The sequence below is a fragment of the Tenrec ecaudatus genome, chromosome 13 (assembly GCF_050624435.1).
Source record: "Tenrec ecaudatus isolate mTenEca1 chromosome 13, mTenEca1.hap1, whole genome shotgun sequence".
NCBI lineage: Eukaryota > Metazoa > Chordata > Mammalia > Afrosoricida > Tenrecidae > Tenrec > Tenrec ecaudatus.
In genome coordinates, this window is record NC_134542.1 from 74,491,202 (window position 1) to 74,516,252 (window position 25,051).

The 25,051-nt window shown below is 41.0% G+C and overlaps 1 protein-coding gene across 2 annotated transcripts in view; it reads left to right on the forward strand.

Moving 5' to 3' along the window:
• The window catches only part of GRB14 (growth factor receptor bound protein 14), a 144,905-nt gene extending 125,941 nt beyond the window's left edge, over positions 1-18,964 (forward strand). For both annotated transcript variants that reach the window (XM_075529488.1, XM_075529490.1), the window contains 8 exons: positions 3,941-4,051; positions 4,242-4,337; positions 8,097-8,177; positions 14,104-14,220; positions 14,309-14,381; positions 14,524-14,611; positions 17,034-17,127; positions 18,743-18,964. In XM_075529488.1, coding sequence (XP_075385603.1) covers positions 3,941-4,051; positions 4,242-4,337; positions 8,097-8,177; positions 14,104-14,220; positions 14,309-14,381; positions 14,524-14,611; positions 17,034-17,127; positions 18,743-18,889 — 807 coding nt within the window. In that variant the 3' untranslated portion in view covers positions 18,890-18,964. The remainder of the gene's footprint in view (positions 1-3,940; positions 4,052-4,241; positions 4,338-8,096; positions 8,178-14,103; positions 14,221-14,308; positions 14,382-14,523; positions 14,612-17,033; positions 17,128-18,742) is intronic.
• The last annotated feature ends 6,087 nt before the right edge of the window (positions 18,965-25,051 follow it).

Below are 25,051 nucleotides of genomic sequence, written 5' to 3' on the forward strand. Positions count from 1 at the left end.
TCCATCTCCCAGGGAGGAGGTCACATGTGGATCCTTGTAATCAGTTCCCCCTTTCCACCCTACTCACCCTCCACTCTCCCAGCATCACCCCTCACACCCTTGGTCCTGAAGGTATCATCCACCCTGGACTTCCTGTGCCTCCAGCCCTCATATGCACCAGTGTACAACCTCTGCCCTATCCAGTCCTGCAAGGTAGAATTCAGATCCTGGCAGTTGGGGGGAGGAAGCATCCAGGATCTGGGGGAAAGCTGTGTTCTTCATCGGTACTACCTTGCACCTTGATTGACCCATCTCCTCTCCTAAACCCCTCTATGAGGGGATCTCCAGTGGCCAACACTTGGGCCTTGGGTCTCCACTCTGCACTTCCCCCTTCATTCAATATGGTATGTATATATATATATATATACATACACACACACACACACATATATATTTTTTGCATGATGCCTTATACCTGGTCCCTTTGACACCTCGTGATTGCACCGGCTGGTGTGCTTCTTCCATGTGGGCTTTATTGCTTCTGAGCTAGATGGCCGCTTGTTCACCTTCACGCCTTTAAGACCCCAGACACTATCTCTTTTGACAGCCAGGCACCATCAGCTTTCTTTGCCACATTTGCTTATACACCCATTTGTCTTCAGCAATCATTTCATGGAGGTGTGCAGCCAATGATATGATTTTTTGTTCTTTGATGCCTGATAACTGATCCCTTAAAATGTTTTAAACAAGTAGATAAAATTGATCAAAGAAGTGTCAAGGAGAGGTGTGGGGGAGGGGAGAAGATGAGGAAGGAGAGAGAAAGAAAGAAGAGGAAGGACCAAGGGAGGCAGCATGGCAGGCACAGAGGAGATAAAGGGGGTGGGAGGGGTGGGGAGCGAGAGTAGTTGACTACATACATGATGACCTAATTTCGGATGAGCACTGGAGTAGGGAGGAAAGGGGTGGACATAAGAGTGCATGCTGAATGACCAGGTGTGGGTGACTGATTCAGTATAAAAGAAGAAGAAATAGTCAGCTGCATTCTTAAAGAAAGAAAGAATCGTAAAGAAATTGAAAACTCTGTAGCAGAATAAACAGAAATAGGATATTTTCTAGAAATTTACGAAGTAGAAAGGGAGACCCCATAGCCGAACAATTATCCCAACAAGATTATGGAACGTAAAGGAGTAACGCTTGGCTCCTTTCCAGAGTTTGCCTAGCTACTCCTGCAAAATCTCTCCCTCCCCTCCTCAGTGGCCTCCCCTTGTTGCTGTCCTTGTGCGCCTTCTTTTCTGCTGGTTTGTTTTAACTTGTGGCGTGTTGACTAACCCGTCTTCTTGCGCAAATATCTAATTTATAAGTAAATGGCCCTGTTGTGTGACTTATTCTTTTATCAGAAGGATGCATTGGACTAATCTTTCTTGATTTGCTAAGCTGGTTTTCAGATTTTTCTATCATATCAAATGTTAGGAAGAGTATGTACCTATTTTGCTAGTTGAGTCGTAAACCCCTTTTTAACCATTTAGAAAAGCTCTCTCCACAGCCCTTTCTCGTCACGTACAGAGCAGCAGGTGAGAGGGTTTCTGCCTTTGCTAACGGAGAGCAGCGGCTCCGCATTCCACCGGCGTGTGTGCCTCACTCCATGCTTGCGTGGAGTAGATGATCGCATGAGTTTCGCTCTTCCCTTCTCACCTCTCTGCCCGCTGTTCACGAAAGCCGGCCGCTCTGTTTAGTCTTTCCTTCAGCCTTTATCTCTTGCCTGCCTTGCCCGTTATTCATCGAAGCAACCCTTCTTCCTCCCACCGACTTCTTTCCCTTCTGTCTTCAGCAGCCTTCCGCTTGGCAAGGCAAACCAGCCAACACCGAGTCTCGGTCCTTCCTCCAGGCCCTCGCTTCTCTGAAGAGTGTCTGACGTTGCGACTCGTCAACACAATATCCCTCTCTTCACTCTGTGCCTGGCAGACTCGTGTTCCACAGCCTGTTCGTGAACGTGATTACAAATCTGCTTCAAAGGGAAAAAACAAGCCACACCAAACAAGGCTATTGGGTAGCTTCAGTGACTTTAGTACAAAAAGTTTGGCTATCTAGTCTTTTGTCTGCCATTTCTACCTGGCAAGGAGATACTTTCCTGCTCTTAAGGAAGTCTCCGTTTATTTTCCTCTCTAAAGACAAAAGCAACGTAGGAGTTAAATAAGCATCGATGCAAACCTTGGGTATGTAGAACTCTCCTCTCCAACTAGACATTGGTATTTGTTTTTACTAACTATCGGACTCATCCTTGTAGCTCTATAATATCATAGGCCTTGATGTATCTGTAGTTAATGGAACACAGCTCAGTCAAGCGAGAAAACGGATCATGCCTTCCTGCCCTCCAGTGTTTCTTAAGTTTCTTCTGTGTCACACCACAGTGACTCAAGTACATTGACTTGTATAGAGAGAGGGCAGGGACGGCCTTGTGTTACCTTCATAGAAATCGAATGTTGTTCACTAGAAAACTAGTTCCTATGAAGGAGTAAAATTTTTAAGCGGTGGCAATAAGAATATCTTTCTCCTTCCCCTTCCCCTACTGAAAGCATCCTATTCTGGATCTTTTAAAATCATTGTCTTTGCTGCCTTCTTTTCTCATAGAGTTGCAAACTAGAGTTAGTTATCCTATCAAAATGCCTGAGACCACTGAGTTGTCTTCCAGAGAAACTCTTGCTTTGCTACGTATTAGAAATTGGCTAAAAACCAAAGGTGCAAACTCACGCCATCTGCTTGACTTCTGCTGCTAGTGACCGCGTAGAACAGGGCGGCACCGCCCATTGCCTTGCACAGGTATGAATCATTACAGAAGCAGGCGGCCATCTCATTCTCACGCAGAGTGACAGCACTTTTGAGTAAGACTGTGGTGCTTTCACTGCTGTGCTACCAGGGTACCTCCGAAATGGGATCGCTCCCGGTCCAGAACTGAGCTTTCTTTGGAGGTGAATGGAGTGTTTCATCCTGCTTAATGCTGTCGCTTTTCAGCGCACCACTTCTCAACTTTTAATGTGCATACGAATCACCTGCAGATCACATGAAAATACAGTTTCTCAATCAGTCGGTGATCGACGGGCCCCAGGAATTTGCACCTCAGTTAACCGATATTTAGAGTTGCAAGGTGTTTGAGAGCAAGTGCGCTTTGGTCACTCTGGGTTATAGTTTCTACCCCAGCGTTAAGCATTTCTCCAAGGGTTAACCTAACAGATTATTATGACCCAGTGATGCCCCCCGACCAATTCTAGATGCCCAGGATTTCCAAGAGGAATAAAAGTAGCCATGCCTTGAAAATCAGATGCGTTCCCTGCCAGGCAGTCACTGAATGGCATGCTGGCCGTCCCCGTCTTTGTTGAGAGGAGGAGCGTCGTGCCACCTGCTCAGCCCTCCGTGCAGCATGTCCCCACAGTCGTGATTTTGAGAGGGACACAAATGTGGGGATGGCCGGTGTGAACCACGTAGAAGTCATCTTCCTTGTCTTCCTTTTCTCCTTTAACCTGTTCTGGAAGCTCAGAGCAGTTTTCTCTTGGTTGATCTGCCATCATGTGAAACTCAGGTGGGAAAATCATTCTGAAAAGCCATTCTTTGCTGTCTTCTCTCCCTCAGATGCCTTGGATTGGTGACTAGAGCAAATAACTTTAAAATAGGGAGATACCGCATCCCGTGTGTGTGTGTGTGTGTGTGTGTGTGTGTGTGCTTTTCGAAGTTAAATTATAGGCAAATGGCTACTTCTCAAATTTAATCAGAATGTTTCCAGTTCACGGTTATTTAAGGATCTCATGACCTAGTTCGCGTTTGCTTTTGTTTTCTCTATACTGAAATTCTGTTGGAAATAATTTTCGCCCAAGGTATAAATGATGTAATATAATAGAAACACAGAGGAGAGAGTGTAAAACTATGTATTCGTTTCGTCACCCACAGCCCCCTCCCTTTCTTTTCAAAGGAACCCCGGCACTTGCAGTTCTTCAGCGAATTTGGCAATAGCGATATTTACGTGTCGCTGACAGGCAAAAAAAAGCACGGAGCACCGACGAATTGTGGCTTCTGTTTTAAGGTACAGGCTTAACGTTCTCATAGATGACTAAAGCGAGCCTCAGCCTTTTAGGTAAGCTCGCTGTCTTCTAATTTCTTCTTAAAGGAGGCAACTTCCTCTTATCTCTAGGAGAATTTTAGTGGCTTTTATTTCAACAGGTGTTACCTGCAAGGTATGCATTAACGATAAACCCTGTGCTGTGGCCTTCTAGCCTACCCAAGCAGGAGGGCCCCGAGACCTGAGAATGCTCTGTGCAGACGAGGAGCACAGCAGGACGTGCTGGCTGACCGCGATTAGACTGCTTAAGGTAATGGCCCCGACACGCGGCTTGCTAAGAGATGCTGGGGCGGTCCCTAGTGCTGAGCACGTTCCCGGTTCAAACCCCTGAAATACCCCCGGGCGCTGTGGGGCTGGATGGGGACCATGAAAAAGCGCCACCGACCCGTGTGGAGGTTGTTTGTTTCAATGTGAAAGCCTAAACCTTAGCCGAGTACAGTAGAAGGACCTTAGTGTATGCCGCTCTCCTTGCATGGGCAACGTAGTGCATTTCCAGAAATACTCTGATGTTTAGTTTTGGAAGAGTCTCACGCCCATGGCCGGTGGGGCTGCTTTAAACTTCTATAGAGGACTGAATTTTACAGTTTTAAACCGCTGCCACGGTTCCAGCACGAGAGGATTCTCCCACTCCCCAGAATTAGCTTTTCTTGTGATCTGGATGAATGTTTATAGAACGTATTAGTTTTCCATGCAGCAGTTCATATACATTTTGTTTGACGACATTGTCGTTAAATCTTTGGTTTCAAATAGAAGGCTCAATATTTTTTGAGTCAGGAATTATGATTCCTGCCTGGGGGAATGAAAATAATTTGTTACTATACTTAACCCATTTTGACAGGAAGATTTAGATATTGGATTTAGATATTTAGATTTACATATTGTAATTTAGAGAGCAGTAAAGGACCCTGTGGAAATGTTACACTCCACTATTTCATTTAGTCTGAAAGAGATACGGTCGAACCTTTCATTGAATTACATTTAGTCCGTGTTTGGGGTCCACTGCCCATTACCATTCTTAAATCTGTAATTTGTTCCCTCCCTCTAGCACCTTGTTCGAAGGAAACCAGGTAAAGAAGGCAAAATATTCAGAAGTAGTTGCCCTAATGGACTTGGAGCATGCTTTTAGAACTGGTCTGAATGAAGTTTTTGGATTAACTGAGAGCCTTTCTTCTTTTTGTCTGTCATGATCAACAGCTCCTGCGGTTTCTTTGAAATGCTCATCTGTGATAATTACTTCCCAGAAGTAGTAGCTTTTGCTGTTCATTGTCATAAAATGGAAAGAAAGTGAGAGGGGGAAGTTTAGAGGACCTTACAAGCCAATTAGTTTAGGGAGTGATAACTGGGCAACTAAGAGTGCACATTTGCACATTGCAATCCCCCGAGCCGCCCTGGAAAGTCATAGACAGCCCAGCCCAGCCTTGGGAATCCTCTTGGGTCATCTTAGATTGGGTTCTCCAGAGAAGCAAAACTAGTGACATTTACAAATATATATCATATATGTGTATCATCAGAGGAAATGGGCCACACAGTTGTAGAGGCAGGATCAGATGTCAAGCTGGAGGCTTCTGACTTGTGTAGCTACAGGGGCTGATAAACCCAAGATCGCAGGTCATATGTCAGGCTTCTGGCTGCAGAAGCGAATGAAGTCAAGAATGGGCAGGTAAGATGGCAGGCTGCTGGTGACTCCCAGGATCAGCAGACAAGGCAGTAGAACTCTGGCTCAAAGTCCAGTTAATGATCCAGATGAAGGAACCCAAGCCCCCAAACCAATCTCACTGCCATCAAGTGGATTCAGACTTATAAGAAAGAGTAGAACTTCCCTTTTGAATATCCGAGGCTCTAAATCTCTACAAGACTACAAACCCTCATCTTTGTCTCACCAACCTTGTGCTCAACAGCCCAAAGCTTAGCCTACTATGCCACAAGAAAAAGCCAGTAGGCTTTTCCACTTATATTAGAAGCAGACCCCGTCCTTCAGGATTATATTATGTTAGTTCTTACCATGGGGGGGTACTATGGTTTAATTGTGGGCTCTCTAAACTTTTCTTATTGGTCTCTCCCTGTCTGGAGAAAAGGAGAAATATAGAGAATCAAGGCACATGGAAACAGTTCGTCCATTAAAGGAACACTAGTCTCAACAGCCAGAGACCAGAAAAACTAGATGGTGCCCAGCTACCACTAACAACTGCTCTGAGAGGAATCACATCAGTCAGTCCTAGGAAAGAATAGGAGGAAAATGTGGAGCAAAGCAACAACAACAAAAATGGCCAAGCTTACTGAGTAGATAGACATAAATGGAACCCCCAAACTATGCCCATTAGTCACCCTTCAGATCTGGAAATGAGTTCATCCCCAAGACTAACAATAGACCTTATGTGTACTTGGGAGATGCAAGTACCTTAGCATAACCAATTATCTGACCTTTGTAGGGCAGTATTATCCCAAGCAGAGAGCTGAGAAAGAGGAGGAGAGGAGGAATGGAAGCAGGAAACACTGGGATGAGTTGGGGTAGATGGTGGTACATGTGGAGACTGCAATTAATGACATGAAACAAAATATTTATGAATTATTGAATAGAAAACTGATCTGCTCTGTAAACCTTTACCCAATTCACACAGAGTTTTTAGAAAGAAAGCTTGCGTGGCCCATTGTATATGTCTGTATGTAGTTAAATAGCTAACGCCTAAGTGGACATTTTCCAGGTTCAGACAGAGACCCCCACAGGTCAAGTTTGGTCATGGCAGCTGGCATGTTTTTAATGTAGCTTAACTAATAATCATGTGTAATTCAGGTGTTCTCTCTATTTGTTTCCTGGTAGCCCAGAATACTTTCTTTATCTATATAGTATTAGAATATTTGTTGTCATGTTCGACTTTCCCACCATGTTGAAGTCTCTGAATTTGAAATAAAAAATCAAACAATGCCATGAGATTATTGATCTCACAGTGTCAACAGTGCCATGAATCCTTAGCCTATGTACCTAGTTTTTGCTTTACCAAAGAGACAGTAGAATTCATTGATCAGTCATGAGAGAGTTATGGTGAATTTACCCAGTGATGCTTAGGATAGATGTGAGCTTTTTTATGAAGTCTTTGTACCACCAGCCATGGCTTTAAGTGAGCTTCCCTATCACTAGGTATATCAATATATTATTCTATGTGGAGTAGTGTTTTTAATGCTAATAATGATGAGTAAGATCGTCAGCTCCAGGGTCACAAGGAAGAGACGAGCCAGTCTGGGTGCAGTGTAGCACCAACAAAACATACAACTTTCCTCTAGTTCTTTAATGCTCTACTCCCCCCCCATCACTATCATAACCCCAATTCTACCTTACAAATCCGGCTAGACCAGAACATGCACACTGCTACAGATAAGAACTTGCAACCCAGGGAATCCAGGGCAGATAAACCCCTCGGGACCAATGATGAGAGTAGTGATACCAGGAGGGGAAGGGGAAGGTGGGGGAGAAAGGGAGAACTCATCACAATGATCTACATATAACACCCTTCCAAGGAGACAAACAATGGAAAAGTGGATGAAAGGAGACAGCAGTCGGCGTAAGACATTAAAAAAATTAAAATTTATGAATTATCAAGGTTTCATGAGGGAAGGAGGGTGAGATGGGGGAAAATGAGCTGATACCAAGGGCTCAAGTAATAAGAAAATGTCTGAAAATGATGAGGGCAACAAATGTACAAATGTGCTCGACACAATGGATGGATGGATGGATGGCTTGTGATAAGTGCTTTAAGAGCCCCCAATAAAATGATTAAAAAAATCATCAGTTCCCAAATTTTATACTGGTAAGGCCGATTTTAAGTTGTAAGTTCAAGTAAAAACACTGTCGTTTTAAATGTATCATGGTTGGACACTAGAAGTTTGCTTAAATTTTTTTTGTTCCTTTATTTGTTTTAAGAAGATTGATGGTTTATAATGAATGAAACTCGATTTTCATCCATAATCAATGTAGCACAAATGGTAAAATGTCCTTGAATTTGATTACTTGCAGTACGGCATGCAGCTGTACCAGAATTACATGCGTCCCTATCAAGGCAGAGGTGGCGGCGGCTCTCCGAGTATGTCACCCATGGTACGTGCCAGTGATCTGAACCACCTGTATGGCATTTTACTTTATCGACATTATTTCCTTTTGCTCAAGTACAGTCACTCATTGGTGCCATCCTGCTGTAAGTTACATTTAAATGTTGGATTCTTCAGTTTGTATGTTTGTTGCCTGTGTGATAAATTCATAGTAGTACAGTTTATTTGAATTATTCAATTAAAATAGAGAATGTTAACATACTGCAGAGAAAATAGTCTGTACACCATTCTGTCTCATTGCTAATGGCATCGATCGTTTATGGTAGATTTTCCTGGGGATAATAGGTTGTTTCTTTAATTTCTGTTCAATGATTATGGATTGATTGAGTGGTTTCTGGGATTTTCATAACCTGGTGTAAATACACCATTGTTGTAGAATTCTGCATTCAGAATACATCTTTTGTATTCTGACTTTCTAACAATAAAACTTTAAGAAAATTCTGGTTCCTTAAAGAACAGGCTCTTTTCTAGGAAATTCCCATACTGAAAACCAGAATTTAGGTCATGCATTACATTAACTCACACTGATAATAAATATTGACAATATAATTAATATTATAACAACATAATAAATGTCGATAATAACTATAGTCTGGATCTTTACGTACAGACGCTACCCCTGTTTTTTCTTTTTATTGGAAAGAAAAGTTAATCTTGAACCTAATATTAACATAAGAATTTTATTTCTGAACTTAAAGTTTATGTTCTGCTATGTTTTTTAGTGCTTCTTAATATTGAGTATATTTGGAATTCAGATTTAGGTTCCTGGCTTACAAATCAGTTACAGTGCATAACCATGTTTTGAAACCTGCATTTTCACTTAGATTAAAACTATATTCTTCATGGTGATAACCCAGGAAGGAACATTTACCCAATATGTAATGTAGAGGATGGAATACTCTATTCTAGGAATGAGGCGTGAAATAATGCTGATTACTAAGCCTGATAGACAACAAGAAAAAAAGAACACCAATTCTGTAGTTACACTGCTTCAAGTTGTCAAAGAGTAACTCTGAAATAAACCAAACAATGTAGTGAATTTTTATAAAAGCAATCACCTTAAGGTATTTTAAATTTGTCATTTCCCTTTTTCCTTTGATTCCATGTGTATATAACAATATAAATAAATTTTGTTGTCATAATCCTTTTCTAATCCCTCCAACTTTCTTTTAAACTGTAAAGTTATTAGAATGAGCATGTCAGTAGTAGCCATGCATTTGGAGTATTTAATGTTTAATTTCCTCTTCATTGTAAGAAAAACAAAGTCCTTTGTATTCTCATCACTGTTGTTAGCATCTACGTATGCTTCCCTTTTCCATTGAAAGTAACTCAACTTTTGATAAATATGTATAGGCTAGTTTGGTTTCTGTAGGTTTGCTTGTTTGGTGGCCCCTATGTAAATGAAGACATTTTCAGTTAAATTTGTTAGGAGGAATTTGGAAGTTTAAGGATTAGGCCAACCCCGAGAGATTCATGGAAGAAAAGAGTGCCAATGTCCGCCTCCCAAAATCAGCCACTGAAAACCTAATGGAGCAAAGTACGGAAACTTCCTAAGATAGAACCAAACATTTTGCGGAAAAGTTGTTGGGCTAGGTGCTCAGGGAGACCATAATTTCCTCAGAAACCAAGGTCAACAGGCATCAGATAGTTCACAGAGGCCATGTTTTATGTCAGGCTTTATGTTGTGCTCTATCACATGGGATTCCATGGGTCATCCATCCATTGTGCCAAGCACATTTGTACATTTGTTGCCATCATCATTTTCAAAACATTGTCTATTTGAGCCCCTGGTATTGGCTCCTCATTTTTTCCTTCCCTCCCTCCCGTCCCTCATGGAACCTTGATAATGTATACATTACTATTATTACTTCATGTCTTCCACTGACTGATGTCTCCCTTCACTCACTTTTCTGTTGTCTGTCCCCCTGGGAAGGGGTTATATGTAGATGATTGTGATTGGTTCCCCATCTCTCCCTCTATCTTCCCCTTTCCCTCCTGGTATCGTATTCTCAATATGGGTCCTGAGGGGTTTATCAGACCTGGATTCTCTGTGTTTTCAAATCTCATCTGTACCCACGTACATGCTCTGGTCTAGCCGGATTTGTAAGGTAGAATTGGGGTCATGATAATGGGGGAGAGGAGGAAGCAAAAAGAACTAGAGGAAGGTTGTATGTTTCATTGGTGCTATCCTGCACCCTGACTGGCTCATCTCTTCTTGTGACCCTTCTTTAAGGGGATGTCCAGTTGTCTACAGATGGGTAATTGGGTCTCCACTCTGCACTCTCCCTCATTCGCAATGATAGGATTTTTTGTTCTGGGTCTTTGATGGCCGATACCTGAAATCATCAACACCTCATGATCACACAGACTGGGCCTTCTCAGCTAGATGGCTGCTTGTTTCTCTTCAACCCTTCAGAGCCCAGATGCTATATCTTTTGATAGCTAGGCAGCATCAGCTTTCTTCACCACATTTGCTTATATACACATTTTGTCTTCAGCAACCGTGTCGGGAAGGTGAGCATCAAGGAATTCCAGGTTATTAGAACTAAATGTTCCTGCATTGAGGGAGTACTTGAGTGGAGGCCCAATGTCCATCTGCTACCTTAATACTAAAACTATAAATATATGTATATAAATCTATTTCCCTATAATTATATAAAATATATTCAAATGTGTACATGCCTGTATTTAGACCCCTATAAATGCCCTTTGCCTCCTAGTTCTTTCCTCTGTTTCCTTTTGCTTTCCCCTGTCATGCTCCTATCTCCCCCTATCATGCTCAGCCTTCGTTTGGGTTTCAGTGATTCCTCTCAGTTACAGTGCCCTGATCATGCCCTACCAGGCCTCCTACGCTCTCCTTGCCATGGATTCCATATCACTTGTTGCAAAGAACAACACTCTGTCTTCTGATTTTTTAGAAACACATCTTGAGAGGGAAAATCAAGAAAAAATTTCCTTCCTCATAGTCAACATCATCGCTATATGTAGTATATATACTAGCCATCTTAATCAATCTTTGAAAAAGTATAATCAGCAGACTCTTATGGAAGAAAAATGTATTGATTCCTTCTTAAGACAAACAAAGGATTTATTTGGAAACAGACAAGGCTTTCCGCTGTAAGCCGTTAGTCTTGGAAACGCACAGGTCCAGCTACCCTGCCCTATGGGGCTGCTATGAGTCATAATCGACTTAATGGAAGAGAATTATTTTGAGTTTTGATTTATACTTCCCTGGCCTGAGTAAAGGCAACAGGAAACAAATTTTTATTCTTCACTTTTGACCCTGGACTAGACATTGCAAACAGCAGTTCCTTTTCTATGGTACATAAAAGGGCTAGGGAAAGGGCACACCTGCTACTGATTTTATCATAACCTACCAGTGTGACATTGGTGCAGTCACTGGTGCCCGCCACTATAAAATAAAGTCAGTTGTCATAACCTCTGGAATATCTCATTTTGATTTTAGTATATGTGCTGCCGAAGTGAGCACATCATCTCTAAAATCTCTCCCATCTCAAATGTCCTGTGACCTTGAATGAAGCAGATGAGAGAACAAAATCCAAGGAAATTCTGTGTCCTGTTTCTCAGGGTGAATAGTTTTATCTCCATCCTTCAAGTGATGGTTCAGATAGTGTGTGGCTACCAGCTACCACTGTGTGAAACTCTGTGAAACACACACAGGTGCACATCTCACTGTCAAGTCCTAGAACTGATGTCAAAGTGTAGCCTAGAGCCTCCAGGGTATAACCCGGTGTCTTTCTTAAAAAGTACCATTAAAATCATGGACCTGTTCATATGACCTTCCGTGCATCCCATGAGAAGGGTGCATGAGAAGAAGGGGCAAATATTTTGAAAAATATACCAAGTCTGTGTGTTTTCAATGTTGCTCTCCTGTGTGGAAGGAGTTTTGAGCTGGAATGACCTTTGGAGTTCAAGTTAGACTGTGCTTCACTTCCATTTCTTTGTCCACTAAAGGTAAACGATTAATTTTTCATCCCCCACCTGCCATTCAATAGAGAGAGAAAAAAGCAAAAGCAAGCAAAGCACACTGCTGCTGTAGTCCGTTTTCCTCCAGTGTCGTTCATGTAGCAAACCAAACCACACCAGCTGTTTATTTGCACCGTAGTCTTCCTGCTCATGTCAGGTAATTGTGGAGCGTGGGATCTCATCTTATATTCCTTCCTGTGAGATGGCAGACCTGGAAAAAAAGAATAACCGACAGTGTTTATTTTTCTTTCCTGAGAGTATTTTTTATGTTATCAGGAACTTGAGATTACAGAGCCCATCTTGGCATGTGAGGGTAGAGGTATTATATGGATAAAGCTATCATTAGGTTTGAGGCTAGTTACTCTTGGGGTAGGCAGGTGGAGGCTTTTCATTAATGTCGGCAAAGCAAAAATATATCCGACTGGTCCACAGCCCTGCACGGCGGATCACGGGGTGAGAAGGGCAAACTAAGGTGTGACAGCAAATAGAGATTACAGAGACAGCATCTGTCTGGAAAGAGCAGCTGTCAGTTATAAAGCCTCCTGTAACAAATGGAAGATTGCATGCTGGATCTCTAGAAAGAGAGATGAGCCATAAAAACATTGTGAACTGCTACATCATGGTTTGAAGAGAAAATAGCAAATGGTAATAAAAGAGGTATGTGCAATCCAGTGATAAATGAGCCCCACCTCTTCCCCTTTTTTGTGTGTGCATGGGTGAAAAAATTTAGCTCCAAAGACACATTTGTCTCTACTCTATTAGGCCAAGGTAGGGACAGCAGAATACGCCTTGAAAAGTATAACATGATCTTAGCAAGCCACGAGTTCACAGATACCTTCCAGCTCAGACTTTACCATGAGAACGCTGTTTAGGATTTTGCCCCTCTTTTGAAAATTAACAATGATGCTAATGGAGAGAAACCATTCTCTAAGCTGCCTTTGAGACTGTCACCACTATCCCCCCCACCCCCACCCTTTTGGGGAAGGAATTTGAATTCTTCACATGGTATAAAAGCACTGGGATTCTCAACAGAGTTTGGACAGTTGTCTGTTTTTAAGATGCGTGACCTGTTGTTGGGTTGACAAGTCGAGTTCCAAATGGGATAAGCAAGCCATATCTCTATATAACCAGAGTTTAGATGCATTGTTTTCACCATCAGAGAATGTGAGGCCATGGAGTAATTGAAAAAAAGGATAGCTTCTATTCATAGTATTTCTTTCATCTTATTACTGAGAGTGGAAACTCTGATTTTGCTACATTCTCACATGCTGTGGAAAACTGTTCATATATTAATCAGAGAAATGTTAGTGCTATGGAATTGTCTGAATTTTACTAAAATTTATTTCCTAATTAAGATAAAAACTGATGTGATAATGTTTCAAAATATGTATTCTAGTTTGCCTCATTATAAGTGAATACCATTTCTTTCTAAAGAAGTGATGTAAGTTAATCTAAATGGGAGCTTTTGTGCATCCTGAGTCTTATAAAATAGCTGCTTCAGAAGTCGATGAATTTGACATTTAAATGACAATTGATGAGTCTCAGAATATTGTGGAGAAATGAGTTCAGGAGAAATGGAATCTTAGTCATGTGAATGCCTTCCTAAATTAAGGTTTTTCCATTTTACTGGAGAATATGAAGAAATTGGGTTGTTATTGTAGAAAGACATGCTTACCTTGAAGCCTTTAACCTCTTTATTTCAGCACTAATAATTACCATAACAAATGAGTGTATAGCTTATCGAAGCAAAGTATTTTATAATTTCATTTATCTTGAGTATGTGTTTTCACATTTTAATTTCCGCTAATACGTTTTGTTGCTAGCCACCTTTGGCAACTGTATTGGAGAATGGAAACCTATTGTCAGCAAAGCCAGGGAAGGTAACTTTCAAAAATTTTTTTCATGTTAAAAGTTTGTTTTTTTTCCAGAGAAGTATATCAGAGAATTCCCTGGTAGCAATGGACTTCTCAGGCCAGAAAAGCAGAGTAATAGAAAATCCTACTGAAGCCCTTTCCGTTGCAGTTGAAGAGGGACTCGCTTGGAGGGTACAAATAGCTTCACTTATTTTGAAATATATATGACGAGTTTGTTGCGCACAAAATTTGAATGTCTTTTCCCTCTTTCCTTGCTCAGAAGAAAGGATGTTTACGGCTGGGCATTCATGGAAGCCCCACTGCCTCTTCCCAGAGCAATGCTGCAAACATGGGTACGTCTGTGTTCATTTTAAGTAGGTTGGCAGATGGAGGTGTATTGAGATGTGGGCTCTAAGTGGGTGTGGTGGAAAGTATGCAGCTGGTGATCACGAAAAACCCCAACAACCTTTGTATGTTTCTATTTTATTTCTTCAGCCATCCACCGATCACAGCCGTGGTTTCACCACAAAATCTCTCGAGATGAAGCTCAGCGACTAATTGTTAAACAAGGCCTTGTAGATGGGTAAGCTTGTCCTCCTGGTTCTGAGCAGTGTGTGCATTTCGTCTACAAGCAGTATGTACTTGATCAACATACACACCATTTTTGACCCTTGCTCTGCAACGGAAGTGACTTTGTATCCTCGCAATAGCTCTGTAGGGACAAAACCAAAGAGCTCTATTCCTGTTAAGGGTGACAGTCTTGGAAATTCACAGGGGCAGTTTCACTCTGTCCTGTAGGGTCGCTATGAGCTGGCGTTCACTCTGGTAGTGAATGGAATACTGTATAATACTTGGCATGAATTTTATACTTAGTATTTGCTACAAGGGAGAACGATTTGGCTCTCTCGCCCCTAAAGAGTTACAGAACCCGTAGGGACAGTTCTATTAGGTCACTGTGAGCAAACAAAGACTCGGAGGCAGTGAGTTTGGTATTAAAAAAAATATGTTACACAAGTGAGCACCTGACTAAACAGAACGGTCTGCTCTTCCTCAGTCATCCCTAGTGTTACCTGTTTTGTGCCAATTCCAGCACCTCAGATATTAATTGATGGTGAGAAAAAGTAATCACTTTTGAATTTCAGTTAAGTTGGTGGGTGAAATTGGAGTTTATTTTGAACTTATAATTAATATGCTTCCAAAGAATGGTTTGTCTTATTTAAAACTTGTATCTCTATCATACATGCCGTTTCTTGCATGTTTTTATGGCTTTAAAGTTGTTTTGTTTCTATGCCTGCTTTCTTGTTTTGAAATTTTAGCAGCGTACATCAATGAGAATTTATGGAAAGACTTCTTGTTGACAATCTATTATGTTTTTAGTGGATGTTGAGGAGAATACTGAAGAAATATAAAATATATTTCAAAAGGTTTAAAATATAAAGAATTTCACTTTTGTAAAATGACTCAGAATTTAAAATCCGTTCCATCACCGTGCTTAAGTGCCCTTCTCAAATTTAATAAAATTTCTGGAGTTAGTATCGAGGTTCGGTAGAGAAATGAAACGCACCACTTTAAGAAGATAGAATCTTTTATCTTCAAGGACTGGCTTGAGATGATGACAAGGATTCAAGGTGATTTAATTCTGACATTTAGATAAAGACCCCGCTCTTCATGGAAAATTATTAATAGCAAGTCAGCATTTTATCTGACTGTAAATAAGAGAAAAGTTTAATATTCTTCTCTGTGCAATGCAGTCCTATGGGATATAAATTTCAGTAATCTGACGAAATACAATCTAATGAGACCAAGTGAAGAATTCCACCCCAAAGAATTGTTACAATGTTTTTGCAGAATTAGCATTTCCTTGACTTCCGAGCCTCGTGTTGTAAATGGAATGAACTACACATCTTACGGATGACCATGTTCTTTTAACTAATTAATTTATTTGGTATTCCTGTGGAAAGACATGATGGTGCCCAGTAGTCCACTAGGTGGGAGTGGTGATCTACTCAGAAAAGGGAGAATCCCAGCTTGATTTATCCGTGAAACTCCCTTTTGTCCCAGCTCTCCGTGATGTAATGTCCGAACCTCATGCAGCACAATTAAAATGGAATAATCTCATCAGACATCTGGGATGGGCTCAAATTTGGCTGTCGCTTGTGGCCATGCGCAGGGAGATGACCGTTGGAGACACCAATTGGGGCTGTTTGCACCGTTGCTTTGCCAAACATTAATACCGAACTGGTTTTGCACTTTCTTGCCAGTAAATCGGAATCCGTGCCTGGCAGCATTTTGCATTTAGGCCATTAGGCCAGGACTTGTTTTGCTAGCCCAATAGTTTAAAGACTTTTCCACCACGTTCTTCAGGGTTAAAGTATATGATATTCATTTGTTTTTACTTGAGACTGTTTGCTTAATCATTCAATGCCTGATTATAGGATTGATTTGTTTTAGAATATATTCTTTTCTGACTCTTATTACTTTTATTTTGGACATCTAACAGTGGGAAATAGACTGAAAAGAAGACAGGGGACTTAGGGCCAAAGAGGGGATAACAAAAATGACTGCATTAGAAATAAATTAGAAATAAATAGAATTTTCTCTTTCCAGGGCCTACTATAACCCAGAAGTGAAAACAGTTATATGCTAATGCCTCATTCTATGTAGGAAAGAGAGAGAGAGTTACCGGTGAAAACCCAGTGTTCTAGTGGAAAAAGGATACAGCTCGAATTGTTGATGCCAACATGTTAATGTAAACAGTCTGGTAATTGGGCTATATATATTTAACTGATTAAAATGGGATTAGCACTGAAAACAGATCTAAAAATTAAGATTGTGTTCTACTATGTCATTTACCAGGTTTGGTAGCCCCAGCCGTGGAGCGCACGGGGGACTTCCAGCTATAACCGTTCTGAATAGACTGACTTGTCCCATTTGTTCAACATGCTGTAATTCTCTGAAGTCAATGCGTACATGTAAAAACATTGAAATGCCTTTTCTCTTTTTAGAGTTTTCTTGGTACGGGATAGTCAGAGTAATCCCAAAACTTTCGTCCTGTCAATGAGTCATGGGCAAAAAATAAAACACTTTCAAATTATACCAGTGAGTAATTGTGATTTCACATTTCTGTATTAGAAATGATGTTAATGTATACGCTTTGGGAAACTTTGGCTTTCTTTTATTAAATATCATTTGGGAGCTTGTGCTTTGACTAGAGTTAAGTTTGGCAGAAATCGTTTTATGAGCCTGAATTAATAAAAGAAATACAGGGATTGTAAAAATGAAATTTCGCTTTTCCCACAAAATGCGATTTAGCAGAATTGTATAGACCCCAAGGCCACCTGTTGCGAAAAGCCTCTGATGAGTCGTTCTCCGGAATTCTGCTAATGTCGTTTTTGACCCATCTTGTTCAAGCCCCAGCTCCTCTCAAACATGCTGTTGTTTTGTTTTATTTTTAATAGTTGTGGATAGAAATAGAAGGGCTTGTTTATTGGTGAACCTTTAAACTTTTCTTCAGCGAATGTTTGTGATTCTGCTTCTTCATGAACCACTTGCTTTGGGCTTCTGTTACACGTGTGGGCGTGTGCACATGTGTTGCACATGTGTGTACACAGAATCTGTATATGGAAACCTGGTTGTGTGCTGGAGACAGTCACTCTATTTGTAAGAAAGTAGTGAAACATGGCTAAATTACTAGTTTTTCCTTTTGAATTGCCTCTTTTTTTTGAAATTAACTAAAGACCACGTACAGTGTCTGCCCTACTTCTTTGATTGTGGGATCAGTGTTCTTGGTAAGTATGATTTGTTTAATGCTAGAAAACTGCCATCCCCCGATGCTCCCCCCCCGCACACACACACACACATTTTTCTTTTCAGGGCTTACTATAACCTGGAAGTGAAAATAATTAAAGGCTAACGCCTCATTCTCTGTCCAGATACCATAACCTTTGAATGCCCAGCTTTCTAGTAAAATAGAAGGATAAAGCTTTAATGATTGATGTCAACATAATAGTATATGGATTATTGTAAACAATCTGTTAATTGGGCTATATATTGAACCTATTAAAATGATATGGGAGCTTGCCTTATATCCCATTACCATATTTGACTGCTTCAGAATCAATACAAGTGACACAGATTATGTGAATATTCATTTTCACTGTATTACGGGAAGCTGTTGAGTACATAACACAGAAACAAACTAGTTTCTGAACTGGCAGCAGTCCAATCTGTTTCTTTTTCCACACAATATTTCAGATTTCTCACTTTTGATTCAAGAGAGTCTTATCCTAACGGGATTTGGAGGAATTAAAAATAAAATCAGAAAATGCACGTTACTTATCCTTGGATCGGATGATATGTCTTTTCATTCTAAGTGATGTCACAAACGATAAGTAGATAGATATGCTGCATCACTGTTCCTAGCGTGGTACATTTAGCTTTACATCTGTCCATTTTGGGGAAAAAAAGTCACAGTATGTGATGGAAGACAGAGGGTCAGCACAAAGAGAGGAAGATCTTCTGCGAGGTGGACTGGCACCGTGGCCGCGATAATTGCCCAGAGAGCCGCTGTTGGGCGGGTGGTGCAGGAGCAGGCTGGGGGTGCGCATAGTCACCAGGAGTAGGAGGCGACTCACCGCGGCAGCATAGGAGCGAGTATGATCGATCGTCAGGGCCAGTTCGCCTCCTTACCAAGCTGTGCTTCTGCCTCTCGCAGGTGGAAGATGATGGCGAACTGTTCCACACCCTGGATGACGGCCACACGAGATTTACAGACCTGATCCAGCTGGTGGAATTTTATCAACTCAATAAGGGCGTGCTTCCGTGCAAGTTGAAACATTACTGTGCGAGGATCGCTCTTTAGCCAGACCACAAGTGACTTCTTCAACCTTTGAAGGAAGAGAACTCTAGGCAAAGCGAGAGAAAAGAAACCCCATCAATCAGGCCGTCAATGTTGCCACGGTGCAAAGGAAGTATTTTACCTGCAGTTACAAAACATAGTTTGTGCATCGCAAATAAACAAAGACTTGGATTGACATTGTGTTAATAATTTAAAATTCACTAGTTAAAATTAAACCTCAGAAAACATGATTCGGTGTGCTTTTGTGTGATTTTTATATTTCTATGACATTTTCTTCAAAAAATCCATGAACATCTAATCATCTTTACTATGGAAGCATTAGAAGTTTCATCCATACGATATGAAAAAAATTCTGGGTTTGGAATTATTCGTAGTTATATTATTTTTTTGTACCTTGAGAAGTGTGATAAACTGTGAGTTAAGAGAAGCTGTAACTTCCTCAGAACACTAAAAGCTGCATTGAAATATGTATTTTCTAGGTTTATCATAACCTTACACTTAAGTAATAATTTGAAGAAACCGCTTAAAGTTATTTTGAAATGGGCTGATATTTCTTCCCCCCCCCCCCCGCCGCCGGGTGACTTTCATGTATTATGAATTATTACCTATACTGTAAACCGTATATTGGTTTCATAGGCACCATGCTGTGTACACATTGTTGATGACATTTTTTGCCTCATTCACTTAATGACTACCACACTATTTGTTTTTAAGAAAACAAAAAAAAAACCAGAGGGAAATTATGTAATTTTCACATATTGTGACATAGGATCTGTAACAATATGACTTTGTTACCTTAATATTTCATATTTCCCCCATGCACCAACCCTCTACATCTGTGGCTCTCAACCTATGGGTTGTGACCCTCTTGAGGGTCGAACGACCCTTTCACAGTGGTCGCCCAATGTATCGTACATATCAGATATTTACATTATGATTCATAACAGTAGCAAACTTACAGTTATGACATAGCAAGGAAAATAATTTTATGGTTGGGGATCACCACCACATGAGGAAGTGACGGTATTAGAGGGCCGCGACGTTAGGAAGCTTGAGAATCACTGCTCTAGAGTCTTCACTACGACATCATTAACGATCAAAATGAGTGAGATAAAAAATCCAGAATCTGTAAGGACTCTAACAGATTCTGTTATATAGGGGGCCCTTTTTCTTCTCTTTGTGACCCCCATCTCTATTTCTTACTGTGACAGCATCACTGTGGAGGCTAAGAATTACTGAAGCTTGAGATACACTCACTTTCTACGACCATCTAAGCAATTTCAGGTGATGTTTTATTCTTTTTCCTTCTTTATTTTTGTGGGAAAGATACTGTTCAAAAGTAAAAAGCAAAGTTGAGACATTAGCATTAAAGCCAGACAAGATCTTGTTCAACTCTTCGAACTGGGTCTTGTTAAACAATATTTCAAATGACATATTTGGGTTTTAAGTAAAAGCTATGCTTTTGGTAGCAAAGCATCTGAAAACATTCATGAAACTAATAAAATTATCTATCTTCTGAAAGAGAAGATAGATATTGTGCCCGAATTTTAAAGAACATTTAGAATTCTGCCTGAACTTTTAAAAAACATTCAATTAGTTTTAGTCAGTCAGTCTAAAACTAGTTCCTAAAATACTGAGACATAGAATATAAATATTACAAAGGTTCTAAAGTGTCAGTTGGGAAGCTCAACTGCATATGAAGCAGCACGGGATAAGCACACCTGTCCCTGCTAGACTGAACCTTGAATATTTTCAGTTTTTAAAAATACCTTTGAGTATTGAAACACATTTCATTTTTTAATGTGCAACTTTTACTGTATTAATTTAAAATATTCCTGATGGTGTGGTGGTGGTGGTGGTGGTGAGGGGTGCCATTGATGGTGGTTCCGACCCATAGTGACCCTATGCACAACAGAACAAAACACTGAACGGTCCTGCGCCATCCTTACAATTGTGCCTGAACCCATTGTTGCAGCCACTGTGTCAGTCCATCCCTTGAGTGCGTTTCTCTCTTTTTCTGCACCTCTGTTTTACCAAACACGTCCTTTTCCAGGAACCGGGCTCTCCCGACAGCATATCTAGAATGTGTAAGATGAAGTCTTTCCATCTTTGCCTTGAAAGAGCCTTCTGGGCATATAACTTCCAAGACAGATGGGTTTGTCCTTTTAGGAGTGTGGCACTTTCAGTATTCTGTAGCACAATTCAAATGTATCGATTCTTCTCCACTCTTCCTTCTTCTGTGTCCCAACTTTGACATGCATAGGAGGCAATGAAAAATAACACGGCTGGGTCCAGGAGCACCTTAGTCTCAAAGTAACATCCTTGCTTTTCAATAAAGAGGTCTCATGAGACAGATTACCTAATGCAGCACATCTTTTGATCTTTTGATTGCTGCTTCCATGAGGATTAAATATGAATCCAAGTAAGCCCCAAATCCTTGAAACTGTCAAGCTTTTCTTCATTTATTAAATGTTAGCATAGTGAGGATGTTGGTTTTCTTTTCATTGAGCTGTAATCCTTACCGAAGTCTACATCTTTGATCTTCATCCTCAAGGGCTTCAAGTCTTCCTCACGTTCAACAAACAAGCTCATCTGCTTATCTCAGGTTGTCAATAAGCCTTCCTCCATTCCTGATGTCACATTCTTCCTCATATTAACCTGCTTCCCTGATTATTGGCTTTGTGAGAGGCTATATCCTGAGGCACACCTTTGCTGAGTTTAAACGGTGCACTATTCCCTTGTTCTGCTCTCACACCTGCCTCTTGATCCATGGACAGGCTCTGCATGAGCACAATAATGTTCTGCAATCCTCGTTATTCTCAAGGTTATCCACACTTGTTATGATCCACGGAGTTGAATGTCATTGTGTAGCCAGTAAAGCACAAGTAAACATCTTTTGGATTCTCTAAGATCCCTCTGATATCAATGTTTTACCTTATTCGAGGCCCTCTTCTGAATTCGCCTTGAACTTCTGGCAGCTCCCTGTCACTGAATTGCTGCAACCATTGTTGGATGTCCAGAAAAATTTTACTTGCCTATGATGTGAATGTGATTACCTAGTGATGTAATGGGTTTTTTTTAAATTACCTTCAGCAAAATTTTACTTGGACTCAATATCGATGATGTTGGATAATACCCACACTCTGCTGAGTCCACTTTTTTGGAAATGGACACAACCATGAATCTCTTCCAATTAGTTGGCCACATAGCTGTCTTCCAAATTTCTTCAAATAGACAAATGAGTGCCTCCAGTGCTGCATGGTTTTGTTCAAACATTTCGATTGGAATTCCATCAGTTCTTGAAGCCACAACAGCAGTTCGAAACCACCAGCCTCTCTTTGGGAGAAAGATGAGGCTTTCTGCAGTCCTAAAGTTTGGCAGTCTCAGAAACCCACAGGAGCAGGTCTGCTCTGTCTTAGAGGGTCACTGTGGGTTGAAATCAACTCAATGGCAATGAGTTTTAGTTGAGACCAAATGGTGCCTGGTTTTTTTTGCTTCTTTGTATAACTGCCTTAATATTATAAATTTATTATTTTGATACCCAGATTTGGTAGGTAGGTACTGTGATCTTAAAGTATGGAATCCAGAATGGTCAGTGAGAGAAAGGACGACCGAGAGAAATAGTTATTTTCCCAGTTCCTTCTGATAAAGGGCTTTGATTCCACCCCCATTTAAATCTAATATGAAACTAAATCTTCTAGTTTCATACCTTTGCAGGTAGTATTAAAACATATATCCAAAATAAATGTAAATTACCTTTGGATTATTTTTCACCTTGACTTAATCAAGATCCGCTACCTTGTACCAATTTGAATACAGAAAGGACAATATCAGCTCTTAAAAACACAGCAAACTTTCTGACCTCATTTTGACATCAGTGTATTCCACTTTTCTACCAAGAAGTAATTCCAGCTTTTTAATTTTCTTTCCTCAAGGGATCAGATAATCACTTTGAAATATTGACGAGATATAATCAAGATAAAAATGATCAGGAGTGCCTCAATACAGAATAATTACTCCTGTCACACATGTTTTTGTATGCCCTGGCAGATTTAAGTCGATTGGGTAGTCATATTTATTTTCATGTTGCATAGGGTGGGCGGTCAGAATTCTCTTGATTCCCCCTGCACCACCAGTACTGAAATCTATACCTGACATTGTATTTCTGTTTATGAACCACCTACCCCGTGACCTACACTTCTCTGTAGAAGGAATGTTGTCATTGGTAGCGGTTCCGACCTAGTGCTCAGTGGCCCCAACAGAGAGCTCTTCTCTCTGTTGGAGGCCATCTTCTCTCTATTTCTGTACCTTAGACACCACAGTGTGGTGAAGCTTATGGCTCTCCTTTACAGAATGTCTTTAAATCAATACAATAAACAGAATCTTGAAGCAAGGTAATTATACAAGAAACAATTCTATGTAATTGTCTCTGTAGCGGAGCCCAGATTGAAGCCCTGTTGTCTTGTGACTTGCTGTGTCTTCTGTTAGTGTTCCCTATTGTCATCTCAAGCCTCCACTTTTCTGTCTTGTGTTCTTGGGAGAACACAGTGGTGGTTCTCATTCAATGTTACCCACACTGTCTATGAGACCCAGAGGAGTTTGCTTGAGATGGAGGGTTCTCTTGACATATAGCATTCACGCAGACAGCTCTCCAGTCTGTTTTTTATGGCACCAGCCCTGTGCCCCTCACTCCCACATTTTTAACATCTGACATTGAGACATTCTGATATCAGGGGCACCGTTTGTAATATCTCCAACTGCATATTTATCAGGTCACAGATAATATGGATAAGAAGAGGCTGGCCTCTTGACTGGAAAAATAACGGCGCACACCTAAAAGAGTGCCGCAGGGCTCTCCCACCTTGAGAAGGCTTTCGGTTGAGTTTCTAACCAGCATATCATTCAGGTTTGGCGAAGACTCTCTAACAACCTGTGCTATGTGCTGGAAGTAGAGAGAACTTGAAGCATGTACAGGGGAGCATCAAAGACTACAGGTGAAATAGAGGAGCAACAGGTAGGAGGAAGATCATTCATGAGATGGATTGACATACAGGCTGCAGCAATCGACTCAGCAAGAGAAGATCTTGAGGGTGACACAGGACTGTGATCCACAGTGTCAACTGAGACCCAGAGCGAACTTGGTGGCACCTAACAAAAACAGCAATGTATTGTTCTGCAATTGGGACATCATGTGATCCGTTATTTACAGTGCAAACTTCCTGTGCTCATATGAGTAAGTCATCCCTCCTTAACTCATCCCTATGTGGTATACATGTAATATAGATGATACGGCTGCTTTCGTGGAAATAATGCCAGAAAACCTCTCGAGCGAGGATGTCCCACTCAAAGGGCTGCAGTGAAACAGACTGGACCATCATGTAGGATCTCTGGGAGCGCGTAGTGGGTCATGCACTGAGCTGATAACTAGCAGTCAGAGGCTTTGAACCCACCCTCCACTTCATAGGGGAAAGACGAGGCTTTCTGCTGTCCTAAACATTCACAGCTTTGGAAACCCCAGGGAATCGAATTGATGATAGTGGTTTTTGTTTTTTTAGCACCATAACTTCTAGACCAGTGGTTCTCAACCTTCCTAAAGCTGTGACCCTTGAATACAGTTCATATTGTGGTGATCTCCTCAACTATAAAATAATTAACATTGTTACTTCATAACTGTAATTTTTCTAGTTATGAATTGGCGACCCCTGTGAAAGGGTCATTCGACCCCCACAGGTTGGGAACCACTGCTCTAGACACTCACACTTTTTTTATTTTTCAGTTGTTGATTGAAAGGCTAAGTGTAATTTAGAATTCTCACCCTCCCAATGTATAGCCCTTGAAAATGGAACACATGGATGGTTCAAAACCCTGCTCCAGCTTAGACAATGCAGAACGTGGGATGATACATGCCGAAAATCCCCGCTGCTGTCTTGTCAATTCCTACTCATGGCTACTGTCTGCTCGTTACGGGAGCAGATAACGTCCTCTGTCCCGTGAAAGGTACTGGTGGGCTTTCACTGCTGACCTGGGTGAGGGAACAGGGGCCCTCATGGCCTAGGGCGTTACTTGCGCTGCTCTCAAAATCGCCAGTTGAAACCAGTAGTTTAAGGGAGAAAGCTAATGCTGTTTGTTCTCAGGAAGATTTCGGAAACACAAAGGGGCAGTTCT